At 45.5% G+C, this 22,964-nt stretch overlaps 3 protein-coding genes across 3 annotated transcripts in view; 2 read left to right on the top strand and 1 right to left on the bottom strand.

Annotated features, from left to right (window-relative positions):
* The window catches only part of ifi35 (interferon-induced protein 35), a 342,343-nt gene that overhangs the window by 43,549 nt on the left and 275,830 nt on the right, over positions 1–22,964 (top strand). The gene's annotated exons all lie outside the window — the stretch shown is intronic.
* LOC140357634 (transmembrane protein 265-like) lies at positions 327–4,815 on the top strand. Its single transcript, XM_072442137.1, has 3 exons — positions 327–548; positions 2,635–2,877; positions 2,989–4,815. The coding sequence occupies exons 2-3, from the start codon at positions 2,635–2,637 to the stop codon at positions 3,145–3,147; spliced, it is 402 nt and encodes a 133-aa protein (XP_072298238.1). The 5' UTR covers positions 327–548; the 3' UTR covers positions 3,148–4,815.
* Positions 5,861–22,636, bottom strand: prr14 (proline rich 14). Its single transcript, XM_072442732.1, has 11 exons — positions 22,478–22,636; positions 20,174–20,266; positions 18,697–18,820; positions 18,555–18,620; positions 14,171–14,214; positions 12,223–13,942; positions 10,594–11,687; positions 9,818–9,944; positions 9,564–9,673; positions 9,027–9,095; positions 5,861–8,521 (listed from the first exon to the last, which is right to left on the bottom strand). The coding sequence occupies exons 2-11, from the start codon at positions 20,245–20,247 to the stop codon at positions 8,251–8,253; spliced, it is 3,699 nt and encodes a 1,232-aa protein (XP_072298833.1). The 5' UTR covers positions 20,248–20,266; positions 22,478–22,636; the 3' UTR covers positions 5,861–8,250.

The raw sequence follows: 22,964 nt of genomic DNA on the forward strand, positions 1-22,964 counted from the left end.
AATAAAGATCAATAAATAACTAGGTCTATTATTCTCAAGCTTAGTCCTGGTTTAGTCAATGAAACAATGTGATTTACTGTAAATCTTCTGTCGCTGAAACTGAAAGAGGATTTTGTTCCTGAAAAATGGAAGGAAGTGAATCTCCAGAGCCACAGTCGCCCTGGGGCAGGAGCAGTGATGGGCTCAGACCCCGGCTCAGACCCCGGCTCAGACCCCGGCTCAGGACCCGGTCTGTGGGCGGAGCAGTGATGGGCGTGGTGTTGTTGGTTCAGTTTCACAGTGAGTTTCGCTCCCACACTTTTCTGTCATTCAACAACCTTTACAGCCGACGAGCCACAACCTGCCCCGGACTGACTCTGGTCTGAGACTTTCCTGAACCCACGCTACACCAGGACTAAACCAGGACTAAACCAGGACTAAACTAGGACTAGACTAGTACTAAAGTCAGGACAAACCTCAGTTCTACAGGGTCTGGATTTCAGTTATAGTTTTTGTTTTATTGAGACACAGCTGAGACGAGTGGGAGGATCTGTGTGGATTCGCTCAAAGTAAGTAATTTATTGTTTAAAGTCTTCAGGACTAAACCAGAACTAGTGACAAATCTCGATTAAACAATCAAATCAAAACAAAGGCTTGACCTGGATCAAACCAGGTCTAAAACAGGTCTAAACCGGTCCATGTATCATTATCTTTATATCATTCTCTGTTGTGAAATAGAAATAAAAAGTTGTACAATTTCACTTCTGCACAATAAAATAATACCAGAATATTAACGTCAGAAAGTCCTGGTCCTGTCCTGGTCCTGTCCCTGTCCTGATGTCATACATAAAACAGTTCTGTGAATAAACAACAGTTCAAGCTGTGTTTACCTTCCTTTTGTTGTTTAGGTTTATCTGACATTTTTGGTCCTGTTCAAACTCGTCTCTGAATCACAAAACCTTCAAACCCTTTTCCCTGAGGCGCTTCAGGAGAAGTGCTCCTACTCCACAGGATAATCATTTTTAGTGAGACTTAGGCTTAACATTGACAAAACCAGGAGTTTTTGTGATAAATTTAGTTTGTTGCGTTACTTAATGCAGCTCTAGTCGCAGCCGTAAGATGAACAGGAAAAAATAATATTTACTTTGTTTTACAGCAGAAACTTCAGGCATTTTACCTTAAACAAACTTGACAGGACAAAACTGGAAACACAGATGCAGTCGACCCACTTTAGTCCTGCTTTAGTCCTGCTTTAGACCCGCTTTAGACCAGCTTTAGACCCGCTTTAGTCCCGCTTTAGTCCCGCTTTAGTCCCGCTTTAGTCCCGCTTTAGACCCGCTTTAGTCCTGCTTTAGACTTGCTTTAGTCCTGCTTTAGACCTGCTTTAGTCCTGCTTTAGACCTGCTTTAGTCCTGCTTTAGACCTGCTTTAGACCTGCTTTAGTCCTGCTTTAGTCCTGCTTTAGACCTGCTTTAGTCCTGCTTTAGACATGCTTTAGTCCTGCTTTAGACCTGCCCTAGACCTGCTTTAGTCCTGCTTTAGACCTGCTTTAGTCCTGTTTTAGTCCTGCTTTAGACCTGCTTTAGACCTGCTTTAGTCCTGCTTTAGTCCTGCTTTAGACCTGCTTTAGTCCTGCTTTAGACCTGCTTTAGTCCTGCTTTAGTTCTGCTTTAGACCTGCTTTAGTCCTGCTTTAGACCTGCTTTAGACCTGCTTTAGACCTGCTTTAGACCTGCTTTAGTCTTGCTTTAGACCTGCTTTAGTCTTGCTTTAGTCTTGCTTTAGTCCTGCTTTAGTCCTGCTTTAGTCCTGCTTTAGACCTGCTTTAGTCCTGCTTTAGACCTGCTTTAGACCTGCTTTAGTCCTGCTTTAGACCTGCTTTAGTCCTGCTTTAGTCCTGCTTTAGACCTGCTTTAGTCCTGCTTTAGAACTGCTTTAGTCCTGCTTTAGTCCTGCTTTAGACCTGCTTTAGTCCTGCTTTAGTCCTGCTTTAGACCTGCTTTAGACCTGCTTTAGTCCTGCTTTAGTCCTGCTTTAGACCTGCTTTAGTCCTGCTTTAGAACTGCTTTAGTTCTGCTTTAGACCTGCTTTAGTCCTGCTTTAGAACTGCTTTAGTCCTGCTTTAGTATTGCTTTAGACCTGCTTTAGACCTGCTTTAGTCCTGCTTTAGTCCCGCTTTAGACCTGCTTTAGTCCTGCTTTAGACCTGCTTTAGTCCTGCTTTAGAACTGCTTTAGTCCTGCTTTAGTCCTGCTTTAGTCCTGCTTTAGACCCCCCTAAACTGTGAATCTTCTGTGTCACATTCGGTTTCTAAACTCCATAAATAATGGCGTTGGGTTGAGCCAAAGTGTGTGACACATTTGAAATATTTTCTGTTTCCATCTGTTCACGTGGTAAAATCACGCTGGCGCCCCACAGCCGGGAGGTCACAGGTTTGACTCTCGTATGCCGTGGTTAACCCTGTCACACTAACACCACCACATTGTTCAATAAATGAGATTACATCATTTTTTGGGGCTCGAACTTGGTCAGGTGAACATTATCTTCTGAAACAGTAAATGTTTTGCCCTTTTTGTAGAAGAAAAGTTTAAATTAAATATTTTTTGTAAAGCTCAACATAATCACATATTTAAGAGAGTGTTTGGCGTTTGCTCCAGATGCCCTGGTCGTCGTCGCAGGAGGAGGAAGATGCCGGGGACGAGTTCATCAACCCAGGCTCGGGTCACGCCGCCGAAGACCCGGAGCACGGCGGGACCCCTCGTCGCCACAGCAGGCTCAGCGCTTTACGGCACGCGGTCAGGGGCTGTTGCCGTAACGACCACCACAGATGGCTATCGATCATGAGCATCGTGTGCGGCTTGTCCTGCATCGGCATCGTCGCGCTCAAATACTCCGTCAAGGTCTGAAATGCTCACGTTTTCTGCCTTACAAATGTGCTATATTCAACGAAAAAGTGGAACATGATGTGATATTTGTTGTGTCTTTTGTTTTGCTTTCGTTTTGTTTTTCAGTCTGAAGAGCGGCAGAAGCACGACCCGGGCCGCGCCGCCGCCTTCGCACGGAAAGCTAAAAAGTTCAGCATCATCTCCATCGTGGTGTTGTTCGTCATCATGGCCACGTTCCCCGGCCTCATGGCCCTTGTGTCGTACCTGGCCACGTTTAAGGACTAACGGCCCCCGAGTCGTACCCAAAGGACTAACGGCCCCCGAGTCGTACCCAAAGGACTAACGGCCCCCGAGTCGTACTCAAAAGGACTAACGGCCCCCGAGTCGTACTCAAAAGGACTAACGGCCCCCCGAGTCGTACCCAAAGGACTAACGGCCCCCGAGTCGTACTCAAAAGGACTAACGGCCCCCCGAGTCGTACCCAAAGGACTAACGGCCCCCGAGTCGTACTCAAAAGGACTAACGGCCCCCGAGTCGTACCCAAAGGACTAACGGCCCCCGAGTCGTACTCAAAAGGACTAACGGCCCCCGAGTCGTACCCAAAGTACTAACGGCCCCCCGAGTCGTACCCAAAGTACTAACGGCCCCCCGAGTCGTACCCAAAGGACTAACGGCCCCCCGATTCGCATCTCACCACGCTAAAGAACTAAAGGACTTTAGGACAAATAGACTAAAGGAGTTTATGTTAAAAGACTAACAAGCATAATTTTACTGACTTGTTTCAGAGGAGCAGCTGTTAACGGAAAAATTAACTGCTTCAGGCACTTTTGGTCAAATGAACCAAAAAAACACATTTCAGTGTTTGTTAAATATTTGTATTTGTTTTTAATTTGCCTCTTATGCAAAATGTTAGTATGGTCCGGGCTCAGGCCCGGTCCCAGGCCAGACCCCGGTCCCGGCTCACACTGTTTATAAAGTAAAGGTCTGTCGTGTTACATAAGCAGGACTTGAGTGGTGTTTAAACAAAGTGTAAATACTCGCTTGTTTCAGCTTCCCGTTTAGTGCAACATTTTGAGCTTGTTATTTTTCATCATTCTGAGATTTAACTGCGATACAACTTAATAAATAAACTTCTAACTTCTATAAAACAGATTGTCATTTCAGGATCTTGCCTCTAATGCCCATGAATTTCAGAATTATGAAAAATATACACTTTCTGCTGCCTGAGGAACAAACATAATTTAATGTATTTTTTTGACGAGGTTTAATAGGAAATTTACTGTAGAATTTAACATGTCAAAGATGCAGACCTGGTTTTTGGCTCATATTATGTAATCATGCAGAGTTCCAGTCGTCCTCAGTGATAACCTTTTCTGACAACATTTCAGAGCTGGAGTTCAGAGTCAGAAAATCACATTTAGATAAAGTTTAACATCCGGCAGATAAAATAGATAATGTGTTATTTTACTTTTACTTTGTCTCTGTCGATTTGAACTGCTCCTGAGCCGAGCTTCTGCTGTTACAAGTGTCTTATGCTAATGTTGCTAACGGCTACAACAAGCTAGTGACAACGGAAGCAGAAACTTTGCTTTATAAACTTACAAATGAAATGGAACATTGTCTGGATTAATACATGGAATACATCCGGATCCACATTTTAGCACTTTAGATTTGAGCACGTCACTATTTTACTATTTATTGAGTCGTTACTGTTCATAAACGACAAACTATAAATCTGTTTCTTTGCCTCATTTTTGTCCCGTGAAACCATTTTCGCACAAATTAATTAAAAAAAAAAAAAGGGTCAAATGTAAAGTTACGTAGTTTTTGGTCTTAGCTTTAACTCGTTCGCTAACGGCAGGGGGAGCTAAAGGACACTCCAACTCAGCTGTGTGAGTAAGTCTGTATTGGTGATAAATGTTACTGCAGTGCAACGTTGGAAATCTTTTATACTTTTTTTTTACATGGTAGAATAAAACGTAACAAACAAATGTTCACTTTTCATGGAGTTATATTTATTTAACTGTAAAAACTAGACAACCATTTAAAAATCCAGCATCGACTATACTTTCATTTACAATATGCACCCAACGCTTCCTTTAATAATGACAAACATTTACAAAACTTAATTGTACAGCAATTTTCCAGGGCCACATAGGAGAAAAAAAAAAAATATAAATATATAAAATACAATCATTCGAATTTTGTCAAAGTCGACGACAATGTGCAGGAACGAGCTACATTTTTAACCCGCTACAAAAGCTAAAAATGTCAAAACAGCTGGGATTTCTTTCCTCGATGTGGCCCGAAAAAACGATTGAGTAAATTGTACAATAAATAACTTCATTTAACAGTAGAAAATACATGTATGAAATGAGTTTGGCAGTGGCGAGTGTGACGTGTTTACGACGCAATGCTTTAAGTTTGGATGAATACGACGCACATTTATATCTACATAAAGAAAAATTAGTTGAATTTAAAATTCTGATGTTGATTCGAGTCGATTTCAAGGTTTTAGGTTCAGATTTTGGAACCGTTATTTTCAGTTTCTATTTTCATCTGGTGATAAATATGGAGGACACATTTTTAAATATTGGCAAATTTTCAAAAAAATTCAGCAACTAAAATTCTGAATAGAAAACACGTTTTTTTCAGGATTTCAAGTGATTTATCTTCTTTTTAAAAATTCAAAATCCAATTTAATAAGTCATCTTTAAACTGACCGTTTTATTATTGTTCTGTGAAATGTCAAATATAAAAGTACAAATAAAATGTGTTATTATCTTCTCTCTATAATGTTTCTTTAAATCTTTTTCCTGCCTGCACTGGCCGTCAAATGAAGCCTAAAACTTTTAACTTTCTTTTATTTTAACTCGTGTAGATATTTTTTGCATCGTATTACAAACTTGTTGCGGTCGTTTATTCCACTTTTCACACTCAAGTTCTTCATTATTGCATTGTTTGTCGTCTTTTTTTTAATAAAATTGTTTAACTTGACGAGTTAAGGCTTTACGACGTGGCGAAGGCGGAGTTATTTACAAGTAACTTTTAATGCAAACTATAAATGCTTTAAATGCGTAAACGACGGACTCTGATCGCTTTGTACATATTTGACAAGAAAGAGCTGCACGCAATTAAAACTCCCACATTACGCTCAAATCTGACCTCACACTTTATAGAAAACATTTTTAGTTTTCTGCTGGTTCAAATCGAGCTAAAAACGGTAGCTGCTTACATGGGCCGCAAATGACCGTTACTCTAGTATTCTGACGAGGCAAACCAGTATTTCAATTAAACTTTGAGACTTTTTAAACACGTTAAAAGGTGTAAATGTGGTGACTGAAGGTTTCTAGATAGATAATATTTATGAATAAAGTGTATTATTGATATAGTTTCTTCTTTTTAGTCACTGTGTTTGCTATAAAAGGGTCTTTGGTCATGTTGAGTCTGATCAATTGTCGTTTGGGGTATAAATGTGGGGAGAACGACATTACGACGGGGTGTGAGTCAATTTAGCAGATCATAGGAGTTTTAAACAAACAGTTACACATTCAATCTCGTAGAGGCAGTGTGTGAAGTTGTGAAGCGCTGGTAGAAAAAAGTAGCTGCCGCAGCCGCACAAGTGCAAACCAAAGGAAATGTCGGTGGACGTAAACGAGACGACGCGATCGAAGGCGGTGACGGAGATTTGCTGCACGAACAGAGTCCTGGGAACGAAAAGGGATCAACGGAAACTGACAAGAGCTGGGATCCAGGCCCCGAGGTTCACCGCCGAGACACCGAAGGACGGAGTGGACGCAGACGCAGCTTTCCCACACCTCAAAACATATTCTTTTGTCAGAATTGGAGACATTTTAATTTCAAAATGCACCATTGAGGTTACACTACAAGAGAAAATTCCCGTTTTCACCTACCCCTTATCCAAGACCACATAGTTAAAACAAATTTTAAAATGTGTTTGGTTCTAAAATGTCTCCTAGCCACTTTTCCAAAAACTAAATAATGACAATATGCTGCTTGAAATGTCACTATGAAGAGGCGGGGCTTATCAGTATGAAGAGTCCTTATCATTATGAAGGGGCGGGGTTTCTCATTATGAAGGGGCGGAGCTTATCAATATGAAGGGGGCTTATCTGTTCTGCAAGTTTTGAAAAGGAAGTCAATGCACCCGTGTCAATTTCTGACCCGTTTTAGATCGAGGTTGAGGCTAATAACGAACTGTAAAACGCTGCGGCGGCTGAAACGTGAGCGACCGCAGAAGGACCTAAAACGAAGCGATCCCAGGACGATCGAAGTGCAGCAAAAACCCTGAAGTGGAGAAGAACGCACCATGACCTAATGCACAGAAGTTAAAACAGAGTGACGCGGCGATTCAAAAACAAACATAGGGTTGAAAAGACGCGCTTCAAACAGAGTCGACGCTTGGACGGTTCGGTGTTCGCCGCGTTCACGCTTTTCAGTTTAGTCCTGAACGAGGTGGACTGGACGTGGACCCGGTCTTAGTCCCGGTTTTGGCTGTGGCGCCGCCCGAACTCAAATCTCAAAGTGCGATAATGCGAAAGAAAACTCGGAACGCTCAGATTTACAGCATGAAATCGATGGCGGAAACGTTGAGCGCTGCCTAAAACACGCCGTTCAAAAGCCTGTACTTGATTTTTTTTTTTCTTTTCTTTATTCCTTGTAGTGGAGCACAGGTTTGTCACAAAAGCGGCCGTTGCATGCAGAACGTCTCATTCTGATCTAATTACAGAGCATTTTAATCTCCAAAAACCAGGACCTACGCCGTTAGCATGCTAGCTGCTGCTTATAATCTCATCGGAGTGGATCATCAAGAGACTTGGAATAAATAAGGACGTGAGGAATAAACTTTGGGCCGCTGCAAATGGAGACGTCACAATAGAACGTTCAGGATCACCGGTTCTATTCCTCTCTGTCTGAATGAAAAGGTAATGATATCGTCATAAACAGCCCGATAGAAAATACATTTATATGTACTTTGAGTAGAGAATGAACTGAAATGACTCGTTGCTGCCTACGATTCTAACGATTATTATACTATTTTTTTTGTTTACTCATCTTGACATCACAAGCTGCAAACTGTAAAATGAACTAGTTCTGTTTTTATGGCGATAAAAACAGGTGGTGCTACTTTAAATAAATCGAAATGACAGGACACGTCGTAAAGTTAAACGCTGTGTCTCGCAGTCTCATTCTTTCATTCCGTTTGTCCGGTTCCTCCTGCAGTCTCTCGTTAGGTTCCTCTCCTGGTTCCTCCTGCAGTCTCTCGTTCGGTTCCTCTCCTGGTTCCTCCTGCAGTCTCTCGTTCGGTTCCTCCCGCCGTCTCTCGTTCGGTTCCTCTCCTAGTTCCCCGTGCGGTGGCTCACCTGGTCAGCTGTAGTTCTGGGCGAGCCACGATGCCAGCTGCTCTAGTTTGGTGCAGAGCACCGAGTCCAGGTCCAGGCCTGGCTCGTCTCTGGTGCCGCGCCGCTTCCTGGAGGTGGTGCTGTTGGCTTTGGTCACTCCCACCAGGGGCTTCTTGGGCCGCCGCGCCTCGCCGAGCTCCGGGAACTCCAGGAAACGCTTGAGTCGCTTCTGCCCGCACCAGGCCTCGGCACCGTTCTTGCGACTCAGAGGAGCCTCGAAGATCGTCTCCAAACGACTGCACACAGAGAGAAATGTCTAAAGCTGGGGACACAAATCTCTATCCTACAATATACAACCTTTAATCTACAAAAATGTCTCTATGTTGTAATACACTAATGTGCCACCAGAGGCCACCCACATGTCCCCCATGCAACGGTGACGTTCAGTCGGCCGCGACGTTCAGTCGGCCGCGACGTTCAGTCGGCCGCGACGTTCAGTCGGCCGCGACGTTCAGTCGGCCGCGACGTCTGACGTGTTCCGTTCGGTCGGTCGGTTCCGTTGGGTCGGTCGGTCGGTTCCGTTGGGTCGGTCGGTTCCGTTCCGTTCGGTCGGTCCGTTCCGTTCGTTCGGTCGGTCCGTCCGTCCCGTTCGGTCCGTGCCACTTGCGTCTTATTCTTCCAGGCACAAGGATTTGGCAAGGCAAAGGTCCTCTGTCGTTATAGCAATAGTGCAATTCAAATCAATATCGACAGGCCACGCCCGTGAAACTGTCCCAGCAGCAAAATGGCTGCAGAACCAACCTTTCCGGGGGCGTGCTGAAGTTCTTGTTTGTGTAGATCTCCTCCAGGCTGAACTCCTTCTTCTTCACTCTGCATGGATCAGACGGAACAGATGATCAATGAAGCGTCCTACATACGAAGCTCTAGAATACCCAAGGCTCTAGAACCCTAAAGCTCTGGAACAAAAAAGCTCTAGAATGCCCAGGGCTCTAGAACCCAAAAGCTCTAGACCAAGGCTCTAGAACGCTAAAGCTCTTGAACCCCAAAGCTCTAGTTGACTTCAGCTGCCAGGCCATTAATGAAGGAGCTGTTCATTTTACAATCGTCACAATGACACATGCTCGTTTAGGGAAATATGGGTTTCAGAACGATGACAACTTGAGACTGTTGCCATAGAGACAATCTACAACTATCGTATTACAATCTTTACGTGGGAACCTTGCCGTGTGACGAGCTTTTGAACTAACCACATAAAAGTGGTTCATGCCGTTCATTGGCCATTTCATCAATATTTCGAGAGCAACTTCACTTGAAACTCGATCTGGATTTCGATTTTACCTGACGGCTTTGGGGAGGCCCATGGGCGTAAGGTTGTTCTGGGGTTTGGGCAGAGCTTTTCTGATCTTTATGGACGACACTTTCCTCTGACCCCCCGCCTTTTTCACCGACTGCAAAACCAACAAACAAAACACAGAGAATGAGGTCAAATAGGAGCTTCAACATCTGAGAGACTGAAATCTGACCTTTGAACTGAGCCAAGAGGATTCAGAACATGTTTGTGGAGGTTTAAGCTTGTACTGGTGTGATTGTACCTTGAGCTCTGAATCAGAGTGAGTGGCTTCTTCCCTGAGCTCCTCAGACTCTGGACTCGATGAACTCGCGTCCTCGTCGTCTTCAGGAGACGCCTCGGGTTCAGGACACACGATTAAAGACACGCAACTGATAGAGAGACAGATGGAGAGAGAGAGAGACAGATGGAGAGAGAGAGAGACAGATGGAGAGAGAGAGACAGATGGAGAGAGAGAGACAAAGAGACAGAGAGATGGAGAGGTGAGATGAGAACAGGCGTTGACATGATTCTGATCAGGCTGAATTCATCTGGATTATTCATAAACAAAATGATAATTGCAGTTTACATCTATTTGACAATTATGCAGATGGGATTGGCAACATAATCATTTTTTTAACCTTCATGTCTATTTCCTCAATGCAGCGGCCAATTACATATCTGTAAATGCTAACGCACACCAGAGTATGTCATGAAAGGCTTTAGACTCCTCTCTGGGCGTTATAAACGGCGACTCCCTTTGTGCATCCAGGAGTCACAGAACTATAGCTACATTGGTAAGACTCGAGGAAACAAGGGACGTGAGGTTGTGCAAGGAGAGGAAAGATGGATGGAGGTTATAAAAGAAAGAAAGATGGATCTTTCTATGCCTCTGCAGCTTCTCCTCAAAATGTACAGTGATGTTTCTGTCACAGAGCAGAGATCTGTCTGTGAATCAATAGCATTAGCCTTAAATCTATTACTCAAAATCCAGCAACTGACCCACCAGAGGTCCACCTTCTACTGGAGGAGGCTTTGTACCTGATACTGGAGTCAGACGAGGCGTTAAGCAGAGTGTCCGTGCGGAGGTGGAACCCAGGCAGCTGCCCCAGAGACGTGCCCAGGAGAGAGGAGAGCGATGGGGCAGAGGAGGAGGCGGAGCAGGAGGCTGGAGAGAGGACATGAAGGGCGGTCGGGGCTGGAGAGAGGACATGATGGGCGGTCGGGGCTGGAGAGAGGACATGATGGGCGGTCGAGGCTGGAGAGAGGACATGAAGGGCGGTCGAGGCTGGAGAGAGGACATGATGGGCGGTCGGGGCTGGAGAGAGGACATGATGGGCGGTCGAGGCTGGAGAGAGGACATGAAGGGCGGTCGAGGCTGGAGAGAGGACATGAAGGGCGGTCGGGGCTGGAGAGAGGACATGATGGGCGGTCGAGGCTGGAGAGAGGACATGAAGGGCGGTCGAGGCTGGAGAGAGGACATGATGGGCGGTTGAGGCTGGAGAGAAGACATGATAGGCGGTCGAGGCTGGAGAGAGGACATGATGGGCGGTTGAGGCTGGAGAGAAGACATGATGGGCGGTTGAGGCTGGAGAGAAGACATGATGGGCGGTCGAGGCTGGAGAGAGGACATGAAGGGCGGTCGAGGCTGGAGAGAGGACATGATGGGCGGTCGGGGCTGGAGAGAGGACATGATGGGCGGTCGAGGCTGGAGAGAGGACATGAAGGGCGGTCGAGGCTGGAGAGAGGACATGATGGGCGGTTGAGGCTGGAGAGAAGACATGATAGGCGGTCGAGGCTGGAGAGAGGACATGATGGGCGGTTGAGGCTGGAGAGAAGACATGATGGGCGGTTGAGGCTGGAGAGAAGACATGATGGGCGGTCGAGGCTGGAGAGAAGACATGATGGGCGGTTGAGGCTGGAGAGAAGACATGATGGGCGGTCGAGGCTGGTGAGGGGCCACAGAGCGGGCTGATCTTGGCGACGCTGCCCTCAGACCGTTTGGACAGAAAGGCGAGCGGGCTGCAGAGGAAGCCGGAGGCGAGCGCAGACAGAGAAGCTCCGGGAGAGAGCGCTCGCATCGGGGAGAGGTGCAGCGGGTCGTAGGGAGACAAGGACCTTCGGGTGGGATAAACCTGCCAACCAAGAACATAAAGAGAATTATGACCTCTAAAGGCTTAATAGTAACATATGTTATGGTCATAAGAATATTCACAACTCTGGACTGGAGGCAAAATGAAGTAAACAATGAAACACTTTCAATAATAGATCATCATTAGATCTAAATACTAGCCCTCAAGTCTAACAAAAAAATAAGCCACAATTTCAGGTGATGTTATCAACACTAACTGAGGTGTGAATCTAACTGGAGGGACTGCTCTGTCTGAAGCTGTTGTTGTTTTATGGTGGTTGGCATCCAAGTGTTACATTACCACCAGACTGTCTGAAGCTGTGACAAAAGTTAAGACTTTAATGTGAACTTTGTTTTATTCATCATGAAATCATCATCATCATGATGAAATCATCATCAAATCATCATCATCAATTATGTTATGTTCCACTTCACTTTTGACTCAATTCAGGAATTCTTAATATTTTTTTCCACCTTTAAAAAGCTTTCATAAATACATATCGTCTTTTACCACCTTTTAATAAGAGTAGAATACGCACCTCTTTGCGCAGACACAAGGGGGCGATCTCCCGCTCCACTTCCACACTGCAGACGGTGTGGCGGCGGGTACGGCGGTGCTGTGCCATCGAGGAGGACGGTAGATTGAGGGGGGCGGCGTGCTGCTGCTGCGGCTGCTGAGAGCGACTGCGCGGCGGCGAGTGGAAGTGCGGTGTCCAGGGCGAGTCCAGCGGCCGCAGCACCGGGATCTCGGGGCACGACTGGCTCCGCAGCAGCCGCGTTGAGCTACCCTGTTTGAACATGTCGTCGTCGAGGAACGGCACAGGGTCTTCGATGCTGCTGCGAAACACGAGACACTTCCTCCTCTGAGCGTCCTTCTTATGTGCTCTCCTTTTACTCGCTCCGCCGTCCGACCGGAGACTCTGCGACGCCACGGACACATCCTCCCCGGCATCATTCTCGCCAAGCGGCAGCGTCAACTCAAAATAAACCTTTTCCGCAACGCGTTTGCATTTTTTCACCCCGCAGTTTTTGGTTTTCTTGATCGTACGTTCCTCTTGGTCGCTCAAACACGCGACCTTTTCTGCCGCTGAAGTAGACCCCGCCTTCTTTCGTTTTTTACTCGCCGTCGATGCGTTTTCAGTATGCTTCGGTTCCAGCGTCGTCTCGGTTTTAAGATCCAAACCAGAATCCGCTTTAGCCCTTTTGACGGTCCGAGCTTTTGCCTTGGCACTTCTGTGATCATCCCGACTTTTGAACTCCTCCAAAGTCACTAAATTGCTTTCTTTGTTCACAGTTAAAATAATCTCTTCAACTTTACACTTTTTATTATTCGCCCTCGTCACCGCCTTCGTGACTGCGTTTGGCATTACCCCTTTGTGTTTTGGTTTTCGCTTTTGCACGGAATCTACTCTCGCCGCCTCCTCGTCACACTCCGCGGCAACTTTCTTCCTTTTGCCGGTTTCTTCACTCAAATTCAACGTCCTTTTGACTTTTTGCAGCAGCGCGTCGTCCAAAATCGACCGCGAAGTTGGCCTCTGGTCGACTTGCGTCTCAATTAGTCGATCCTTAAAAACACAATCGCTTTCTCGATCGATTTCCGAGTCCATTTTCGCCGACGCTACAATGCCATCCACGTTCTTCGCACCGAAAGCGTTGCAAGCGTCAGCGGCTTTGGGCGTAGCGTTGTTTTGCTGCGTTCCCGGCGTAGCGCTCAAACTCGCCATCTCTTCCTCCGCTAAAGCCAGACTTTGACACGGAGTGGTTGTGGAAACATCAGCAGAAGCAGCAGTGGTATTTGTAGTGGCAGTATTCGAGGCACTTTGGGTAACAATAGTTTCAAGTTCTGTCTCTGGAGTTTGCAGAGGGACGCCGTCGCCCTCGTCTTTCAGATCATCCGACTTTTCCTCCTCCTCAAAGCTAATTTCCTGCCTTGGAGCAAACTTCTCGAGATCCGTGGCTTGGGTTTCGCCCTCCGCAGACGTGTAGAGGCTCTCGGTGGTGTTTTCGGCAGTGGACTGTTCGATAAGAAGCGGCTCGATCTCCGTGCTGTTGGATTTGAAGAGTTTGACGGGGCTCATGACGATCTCGGTGAAGCTGGCCATCTTCGACTTGAAGGACTGGAAGAGTGGCCCGATGACCCAGCCTTTGGCAGCGCCGTCGGGGGCCAGGAGCGAGCAGGCCTCCAGCGAGTTCGCCGGCATCACGTGGGAGCGATCGGCCGCCGTTTGATTCAGGGACGAGATCGGAGGACGCTGGAGTCTGAAACACAACGGGGGACGATGTTGATACTTTGCAGAGACCTCGACCCATAAGCAAACGCAGATAAGATGGTCTGAAAACTCAAGCTAGTTTGAGGATGTTTAGATGTTTGACTTGAAAAACGGTTAGCTAAACCTAATGCTAATGCGTCGACCTCAGTCATGAACGTTTGTCTCATTCTAACATATTTCTGTGTCTTTTATAAAAATGTCAAGATAAGAGACTCACTTGTCTTGGACGGATTCTGATGTGATGCTAAAATTCAACTGCTCCTGAAAAACAAAAACGTTTAAACACCAATAATAATCATTTGTGACATTTATACATGTATTCTATCTTTAGTGTCTGTAAATGAACAGTCTCCAGTGAAGCAGACATGATTCTCCTTCAGTGAGACTTCAAAGTGTTCACTAAAGCGTCTCGCAATCCGAGACAAAAAGGACTCCACATGCTTTAACCTCAGATTAATTTCCCGAGTGACAGAGTGGTTAACACGTTCACTGCACAGCCAGAAGGTCTTTTCTGTGCATAGTTTGGAGGTTCTTCCTTCACCATAAGGATATGAAATCTCTCAATATCATCACATGAGTCTCAAACGGACGATATTTATAGTGATATTTTGAAGAGACTAAGAATTATAGATGAAATGAAGGTAAAACAAGGTGATGTATCTGAAAGAATAAAAGACTGAATGTTTAGTTTCATTTACTTTTATTAAAAAGGTGGTATGGACGATTTTTTTCAGCAAATTTTTTATCATATTTCCTCGTGGCGTGGATAAATCATTTGTCCTGCCACGTATCAATCATAAAACGCACCTACCGCTCACCTGCAGCCGCGTCAGGCTTGTCCCCACGTTTCCGCGTGCCTAAGCGCATGGATCTATCATAATATAGTTCCCTCTGTGTACGGGGCAAAATGAAGACGGAGAAAGACAGTTCGAGCTGACGCAGAAGTGGACAGAAATCTACGGGAGACGAGATGCGATGCGCTCCTTTGAGCTAATAAACAAACGCACGTGTGTGTTGTATCAGTCCACACGGGGGAGTGCACATGCGCACTTCCGCCTGAGTTCTCAAATCGCCGAAAAATCGTCCATACCGCCATTAAGTCTGTTTATTCTATTTTAGTTTTAGTATTTTTTTCAGTTGTATAAAATAAATACTGGTCAGTGCTGGTGGAGTCCGTGGAGCGCCTCATCCGGTTTACGCCCTCGGACCGGTCCAGCTGGTGAATGAGTGACGCACAAGTCACTTCAGCCGTCGCAACTGCAAAATCAAAACTAAATATTCTACTTTTTGAACAGTGAAAAGTCTTCATGTGTAACGTCTTTGAAAAAATATTGGACAATATTGATCACCTTGTATAAAATCTATTCGGACAAAGTCTAGAAAGCCACAGGTTTGGAATAATAGATGTAGAGACTAACTCGTCCTTCAGGGTCACTGCGGTTCAACCTCTGCTTCATAATCTAAAGCATTTCTTAGTCTTATCCATGTCACGATACAACATTTCAGAATCAGAATAGGGTTTATTGCCATTCGTCAATGAACAAAATTCACAAAACATAGGAACTTGTCCTGGTGATTCGATGAAACACAAAAAACAAAACATTGAACTATGAATACAAAACGGCATGATTTGTACATAATAAAATAAAAAAAGTTATGTAGTGCAATAGGAAGTGAACAGTGCAGTGAGTACAAGGTGCTTAGGCAGTGTTCATGAGTTCAACGGCAGAGGGAAAGAAACTGTTCTTGTGGCGAGAGGTTCTGGTCCGGATGGGGAGTGGCCTCCTGCCTGAGGGGAGTGGCCTCCTGCCTGAGGGGAATGGCCTCCTGCCTGAGGGGCGTGGCCTCCTGCCTGAGGGGAGTGGCCTCCTGCCTGAGGGGAGTGGCCTCCTGCCTGAGGGGAGTGGCCTCCTGCCTGAGGGGAGTGGCCTCCTGCCTGAGGGGAGTGGCTCAAATAGTCCATGTCCAGGGTGAGAAGGGTCGGCTGTGATCCGACCTGCTCGTCCCAGAGCTCTGGAGACATGCAGGTCCTGCAGAGATGGAAGTTCGCGGCCGGTCACCTTCTCAGCAGAGTGCACAATGCGCTGTAGTCTCTGTTTGTCCCTGGCTGTGGCACCAGCGTACCACACGGTGATGGAGGAGGTGAGGATGGACTCAATGATGGCCGTGTAGAACTGCACCATCATCTCCACTGTCATCTTTGCTTTCCTCAGCTGCCACAGGAAGTACATCCTCTGCTGGGCCTTCCCCACTTGAGGTCCTGGGTGATGGTGGTGCAGAGAAAGCGGAGGGAGTCCACAGTGGAGATGGGCGAGTCTGTGATGGTGAGGGGAGGGGGGGGGGGGGGGGGGGGGGGGACTCCAGGTTGTTACCGCTGCACCAGGACACCAGCCGGTCCACCTCCCTCCTGTTAACAGACTCATCCCCGTCCGAGATGGGCCCGATGAGGGTGGAGTCATCCACAAATGTAGCAGCAGTTTGTGTACAGGTAGAAGAGCAGGGGAGAAAGTACACAGCCCTGTGGAGCTCCTGTGCTGATGGTACGTGTGTCTGAGACATTCTTCCCCAGCCACACGCACTGCCTCCGATCAGTCAGGAAGTCGGTGCTGCCCCTGCAGGTGGAGTCAGGCACGTTGAGCTGGGAGAGCTTGTCCTGGAGCAGAGCAGAGAGGATGGTGTTGAATGCAGAGTTGAAGTCCACAAACAGGATCCTGGCATTCCCTGGGAGTCCAGATGCTGCAGGGTGAAGTGGAGTGCAAGGGTGATAGCGTCGTCCACAGACCTGTGGTTCTGTAGGCAAACTGCAGGGGGTCCAGCAGGGGGGGAGGTGAAGGACTACGCGCTCAAATGACTTCATGACTACAGACGTCAGTGCCACAGGTCTGTAGTCATGAAGTCCAGTGATCCGGGGCTTCTTGGGAACAGGGACGATGATGGACGATTGTTGTTTGAGAACTGCTGCTTCAGACGTGTATTGTACTGGGATCTGGCTCTCGACACTAAATCCGTACTTTGCATCTCTGTAGCGCTCGCCATCCCCGGCTCTGTGCGCTGCCTCCTTCTGCCGCCTCAACTGCCTCAGTTTGGGTGTGAACCAGGGTTTGTCATTTCACCATCTTCCGACACTGAGAACACGGACGTTATTTATACTCGTTTTATTGTTGTACAATATAATCAATGCATGTTTCCAGTCTGCTCGCTCCACAGATCCAGTCGTCTGCTGCAGTAAACTAATTCCCCTGAGGATTAACCACAATATTCCCGGTGTGGTCGTAGTGAGAGTGAAGCGGTGCGTTTGGATATAACTGTGCCTGGATCACACTAAACCCTGTCTGCACAAACACTTCAGGTTATTCAGAGCGTGAGTGACCACCAACCACAAGTACAGCTGGGCTTAGGCCAAATAGATAAGATAAGAAAAGAAACGATATGCCTTTATTTGTCCACAAAATGGGGAAATTTCAGTGTTGCAACGCAAGTAGATACAAGAATAAAAGAACAGATAACTTATAGAAAGCTTTAAGAAAAAAAACTCTTAATAGAAACGCTCTTATAAACAAAACTCCTAAAGACAAAGACTCTTATATTCTTAAAAAAATAAAAATAATAGTAGCAAAAGTAACAGTCAAATAAACACAATAAAATATTGTGTTTCCGGTAACATTGAAAAAAAAAATTCAGGTAAGTAGGTAGGATTTTTTTTTTTTTAATATTTTTAAATGCTGGCACAGGTTTTGCAGAGTTTTCTTTTCTCAGAAGTGAGCGCTTCACATTGAAGTGGCCGTATTGGTGCAGACCCTGAATAAAATAGTTCTCTACATTTATACTAGTCCAACCACAGGAAAAGAGCCATTAGCAGACGGCGCAGACCACTGTTGCCCTGCGCGCATGTTCGATGAGCTGTAGATCTACTCGTTGCTTGCAAGTGTCCAGCTGTACTATAGGGTCTCGTTGACCAAATGGAACACTTGCTAATAGGCATTTCCAGCAGTAGTTGAAGTTTGAAAGTTGCGATTGAACCCGTGACCGGCGCCAGTGTCGGCGTCGCATTATTTTTCTTTTCGACCGTCATGCAAAATATCTTCACCGCTGAAACACCGGGTGTGCCCGTCGCCATGGCAGCCAGTCTGTATGCTGACCAAATATGAGCATCTGCGCAGGTTTTTCACGCAAATATGGATGCGCCCGTAGGTAAAATGAAACCTATCAAAAGTGCAGTGATTTTCAGATCTTATGATCCCCACAGATCATTTTTTCTCGCAGCTTTCGGATTCTCCCTCACAATTTGACATTCTCGAAACGTACGGCCAGTAAATATGTGATAAAATGTTTAAGTTCGATTTTTTTAATTCATTTTGAAATTCGGTCGGGTTACCGGAAACACAAAATATATATATTTTTTGGCCTTACAGTGGACCATCTCCAGACAACACAGCCCTGGTGCCACCTTCAGGTCTGACCCACAGGGGTCACACACTGCTGTACGGTCAGGGATTCAAACATATTTGATATTCGTGGCGAGTCATCAGGTCCGTGCGCCGCTGAAGCGAGACTGAGCGCGTGTGCACTGTGGACTTATGACTGCGAGGCCAGAGCTGTACCTGAAGTGGATCCTCTTCTCCTGGAGTCCTCTCGAGTCTAGACGGGACGTTCTGCTCCGTCTGCACCTGCAAACAAACGGTTGTCACCATCAGCGCCACCTCCGGGCAGAATCAGGCGCAGGCAGAGACGAGTTGCACAAACCGTGAGCGGCGAGAGGCGGTGTCTGCGGGGCGACGAGGTGGGTTTGCCATAGGGTTTCTGAGCCGCTCTCCGCTCCGTGACATGGTTCTTCCTCGGGCTCCTCCTGCTGCCATAGCTCACGAAGCTGCGCAGAGTCACATGACCAACAAGGACCAATCAGGACTGGTCCAGTTCTGGCGGTCTCCACGTGGTTTAGTTCTGGATTTATCTTGGTTTAGTCCCGTCTAAGACCTGGATATAACTCTAAACAGCGCCATCCACAGGCAAATCTGAGTATCAGGGCCATAACCATACAAACCGTACGACGTTAAACATTAAAGCACCACCTACACTTGGGACGACTCATTGAACTAAAATGTAGTTAAGATAAATATATTTTGAATTTGGCAAAAAATATATTTTTTAAAATGTATCACAGAATAGCACATTTTTCAAGTTTATAATTTCACTTCCTGGTTGTGATTGATGACATCACACAAGGAAATCACCCAGCAAACACTGAGAAAAAAGTAATCTAATGTCAAAATATTTTTTATATAAAAATATATGAGCGACTTTATTTTGTTAAATTAATGTTTAGAGTCAAAAAAGTTTTTTCTTCTGGATAAACTTTGACTGGAATGAGTGTCCCTGGTGTGATGTCACTTCCTGTCGTTTTCTATAGATTTTTCAATGTTTTCCCCACATATACCTGCTCGACTGGTGGGAAACAATAATTTATATGTACAATAGGTTTGAATACACCAAATACAGTCAAAATTAGTAAATCGTAAGAACCCAAAGAAAACAGATTATTTACAGTGGAAGCAGCATTCAGAGGTTGAAAGAGTCCAGAGGAAAAGCACAGGATCAGCTGAGTGTAGCACCGCTTTGTTTAACCAACGTGTAAGTCGTCGTCACGGTTTCCGAGGCGAGTTCCGTCAGTCTGTGCCTTTGATGGACACCACCTTTGTACATCTGGCGCTTGTTCCATCGCCAGTGTTTCACTAATAAAATCCATAAATGATTTAATTTTTTCTCTGTGCATTATTGCCCTATTCATTTTGCTCCTGCCTCTGGACCCAGGTCATCGTTTGACTCGACCGGATAAACAAATATCAATAAATTTAGATATGATTGTTAATTACAAATCAATCAGGGATGTCAAGGTTATTAAGTAAAATCATTTAGGTCACAATTTAAATCATAAGAACGAAAAAATAACAATTGTGACCATTTCAGAAGCATAATTAAGTCTTTTAAGTTCAATATTGAGTCCAAAAAATAGACATAAATGTAAAAAACTTTATTTTATCTGTCAAATTTAACTTTGTGTCTTTAGTTTGGTAAAGTCATTCACAAACCCGAGGAACAGACCACGAGAATTAAAGAGAATTAATGATTTCAGTGTTTCTCGGTCACGGTCTCAGTAATCTTTGATGGAGGAAAACTACTTGGCAGAGCGCCTCCCTCCTCCGGGGCGTGGCCGTGGGTTTACCTGGGCACAGCAGCCGGGAGCGAGTCCATCAAACCGGTCTGAGGACGAGGCGGCTCCGCGGGCAGAGTCAGCATCCCTGAGCGGAGGCTGGGACTGCGGAGAAACAAGCACAACACGGCAGGCTGTGAGAGAGGGAAAGTGAGACGGACCGCCACAATAAAAGGGCAGAAAATGCAGAGAACAGCCAGATGAGGAGCCGTCAAAGTAAAAGCGGGCCGGTTTATCAAACATCGTGCTTATTCAGGTCACAATCCACTCGTAACAATTAAAAACTACCTCAATAGCGACCGTTTCAGAAGCAAAAAAAACATTTTCAGTCCAAAATACTCTCAAATGTAGCGGTTTATATCACAATAACTTTACACACAATAATCTAGAGCCTGCAACTAACGATCGTTTTGCCAATTGATTATTCTTTCGATTGATCCATTAGAAGGCAAAAGGCACGTGACTAAATCCGACCCAGATGAAGCACCGCCGTTTGAGGATCCTTTTCACGGAGGAGGGACATCATATATATTTTGTTTTTAATGTGCTCCACAAAGATTTGGAGAAGGTCTGTAATACTTTAGTCGATGATGATGTCGGTCGATGAGGTCTTGGTCAAATAATTATTTTATTTAGAGTGAAAAAATGTATATGGGGCAAGAGCAAAAAGCAAGATTGCGGGGGAATCTTGAGTTTAATCTGAATTACATTCACTGCCTGTGCAAAGAAAAAAAAATATTCGCTGTGGCATAGTTTCAAATTCAAATAGTTTAAAATTCTGCAATATTAACAGATTTAACAGGTCCCTCAAACAGCCATGACCACGGGATTCGTCTTTCCACAGGGTTGTTTCAGAAATGAGACGCCGCTCGCTGCCTCAGTCAGGTATAAAGAGCGAGTTGCAGCAGAGAGATCTTCAGCCTCAGCAGTACTCCAGCAGGAGACGACCTGCTGACTTTAGTGCATCTCTAAACAGAAAAGTACCAGCTTACGGTGTATTTTCTTTTATTAAAATAGTCGTTTCACATGAACTCTTGAGCAGATGAAGTCTCTTAAGTGCAGTTTGCGTTGTAAACACGGAGATATGATAGTTTTGACAGCCCTCGTTAGTAGACTGATCAATAAAGTATATTTTTAGTCAATAAAGCATATTTTTAGTCGACTTCTGCCCTGTTATGCACTGCATCGTCTGCAAAATAACTCATGTTTTTGTCTTTGCTTTTGTATCAGACTAAACACATCCATACAAACATTTCTAGATTTAAGTTTGTGTTCCAATGTCGTTTTCTTATACTAACCCATCTATTTATTTATTTAACGTGAGCCGGATCTGTTTATAATGTTATTGTGGATAAATCTGACCTTTGAACTTGAAAAGGGCCCTGAACAAAAAAAAAGCCTGATCGGGAATAAAATAAAACTAATAAACGCCACGTAAACGCAGAAGAATCTTAACGCTAAGCTCCAGAACATGAAATAACACATTCCCAATGACAGAATAATGAACATTTTGATGAAGCAATTTAATTAACAAATGAATCACTAGGAAAAGGAAACAAACCGTGGAAAATAAATGAATAAACAAAGAAAATGCAGTTATTTCCGTTAAAAACAGCTAATTGCAAAGAAGTTTGATCTAGAAAAAGTAAAAGTGGTGCATTAAATCAACCCAAACCCACCATAAAACTAATTAATTTAATAAGAATGAAATATTTAATGGTTTAAAAAGAGTTTGAAGAGTTGTTACGCTCGCGTTGATATGCACTGATTCCAAACCGTTCACGACCGTCTTGGATTTTAACGATAATCACGCGTTAAACGGACAAAACGCACAAAACTGAGCGTGTCCGTGACGACGTGCACACAAGCCGCGGTTCCGTGTCCACGCGTGAACGGAAAAGACGTGGTTTGTGGTCGTTTGTTGTGTTTTTCTGCGCGGTTTGAATGGCACATTTCCCCCCCCGTTCCGCCGAAGCCCTGCCAGGCTCGGGCGTGGACTATGTGATGGAAACTACCGGGTCTCGGCACGGGGGTTTTCAAGACGAGCCGTTTGAATCTCACCTTCAAGAGTCAAAAAAAACAGTACGTGGTTAAAAAAATCGGGTCATTTGTGACGACGAGCGCGCGGTTCGCTGCGTTTTTCCATCTCGTCCGCGGCGTTGAAAACGGTGACGTTCCGGGGAATAGTCGGCGCCCGAAGCTGTCATAGCGATTTGCACCGGATTCTACGCGATAGCGCCAAAGGAACGCGGGTTCTGCGGGCGGAATGGAGCCGAAATGGACGTGTACGCGCGGGTAAATGCGCTCGAATCTTACCGTGAAGGCTCAGGTTGAAGGCCGGCGCGTTTTCATGCCGGGACTGCGCCCTGCGAGAGGCAAAGTGTGCGCTAATGTGTTCGTTTTTACACATCCAAAAGGAATACGCCTAAAATCGACCAATCACGGCGCGAGTTCGCAGCGCGCCTTGATTTTACGGCCAATCGCAGGCCGTCTTCTCCCGTTGCTATGTGGACGCGGCCAATGGGAGGCCGTATCGCAGCGACGCTTGTGTAAAATGGTTTCGTTCTTTTATGTCCTCGACTGACCTACAATTACAGATCTACATTTTAAAAAGTAATGAGTTTAGTAGGAGACACGAAGGGTTTGAAATACACAGGTCTATCTCTGGTTTCAGACGTTTTTTTTTAGGTTTTTGGTTTAGTTCTGATTTGGGAATGGTTTAGTCCTAATTTCGACCATTTGTCATGGTTTAATTATAATTTTATATTCTTCTAGACCTACTTTGGTCTCCGTGTGAGTCAGA

Source organism: Eucyclogobius newberryi, unplaced genomic scaffold (genome assembly GCF_026437365.1).
Source record: "Eucyclogobius newberryi isolate DKJ021-1_F unplaced genomic scaffold, fEucNew1.0.hap1 SCAF_13, whole genome shotgun sequence".
NCBI lineage: Eukaryota > Metazoa > Chordata > Actinopteri > Gobiiformes > Gobiidae > Eucyclogobius > Eucyclogobius newberryi.

What these genes read in the sequence shown, in the direction of transcription:
- LOC140357634 (XM_072442137.1), top strand. Translation starts at nt 2,635, where the DNA reads ATGCCCTGGTCGTCGTCGCAGGAGGAGGAAGATGCCGGGGACGAGTTC. An exon ending in CGCTCAAATACTCCGTCAAG is followed by an intron (nt 2,878 to 2,988) that starts GTCTGAAATGCT and finishes TTTGTTTTTCAG; the next exon opens with TCTGAAGAGCGGCAGAAGCA.
- prr14 (XM_072442732.1), bottom strand. Translation starts at nt 20,247, where the DNA reads ATGCTGACTCTGCCCGCGGAGCCGCCTCGTCCTCAGACCGGTTTGATG. An exon ending in GAGAAGAGGATCCACTTCAG is followed by an intron (nt 14,215 to 18,554) that starts GTACAGCTCTGG and finishes TTTGTTTTTCAG; the next exon opens with GAGCAGTTGAATTTTAGCAT. An exon ending in ACTCTGATTCAGAGCTCAAG is followed by an intron (nt 9,674 to 9,817) that starts GTACAATCACAC and finishes TTGGTTTTGCAG; the next exon opens with TCGGTGAAAAAGGCGGGGGG.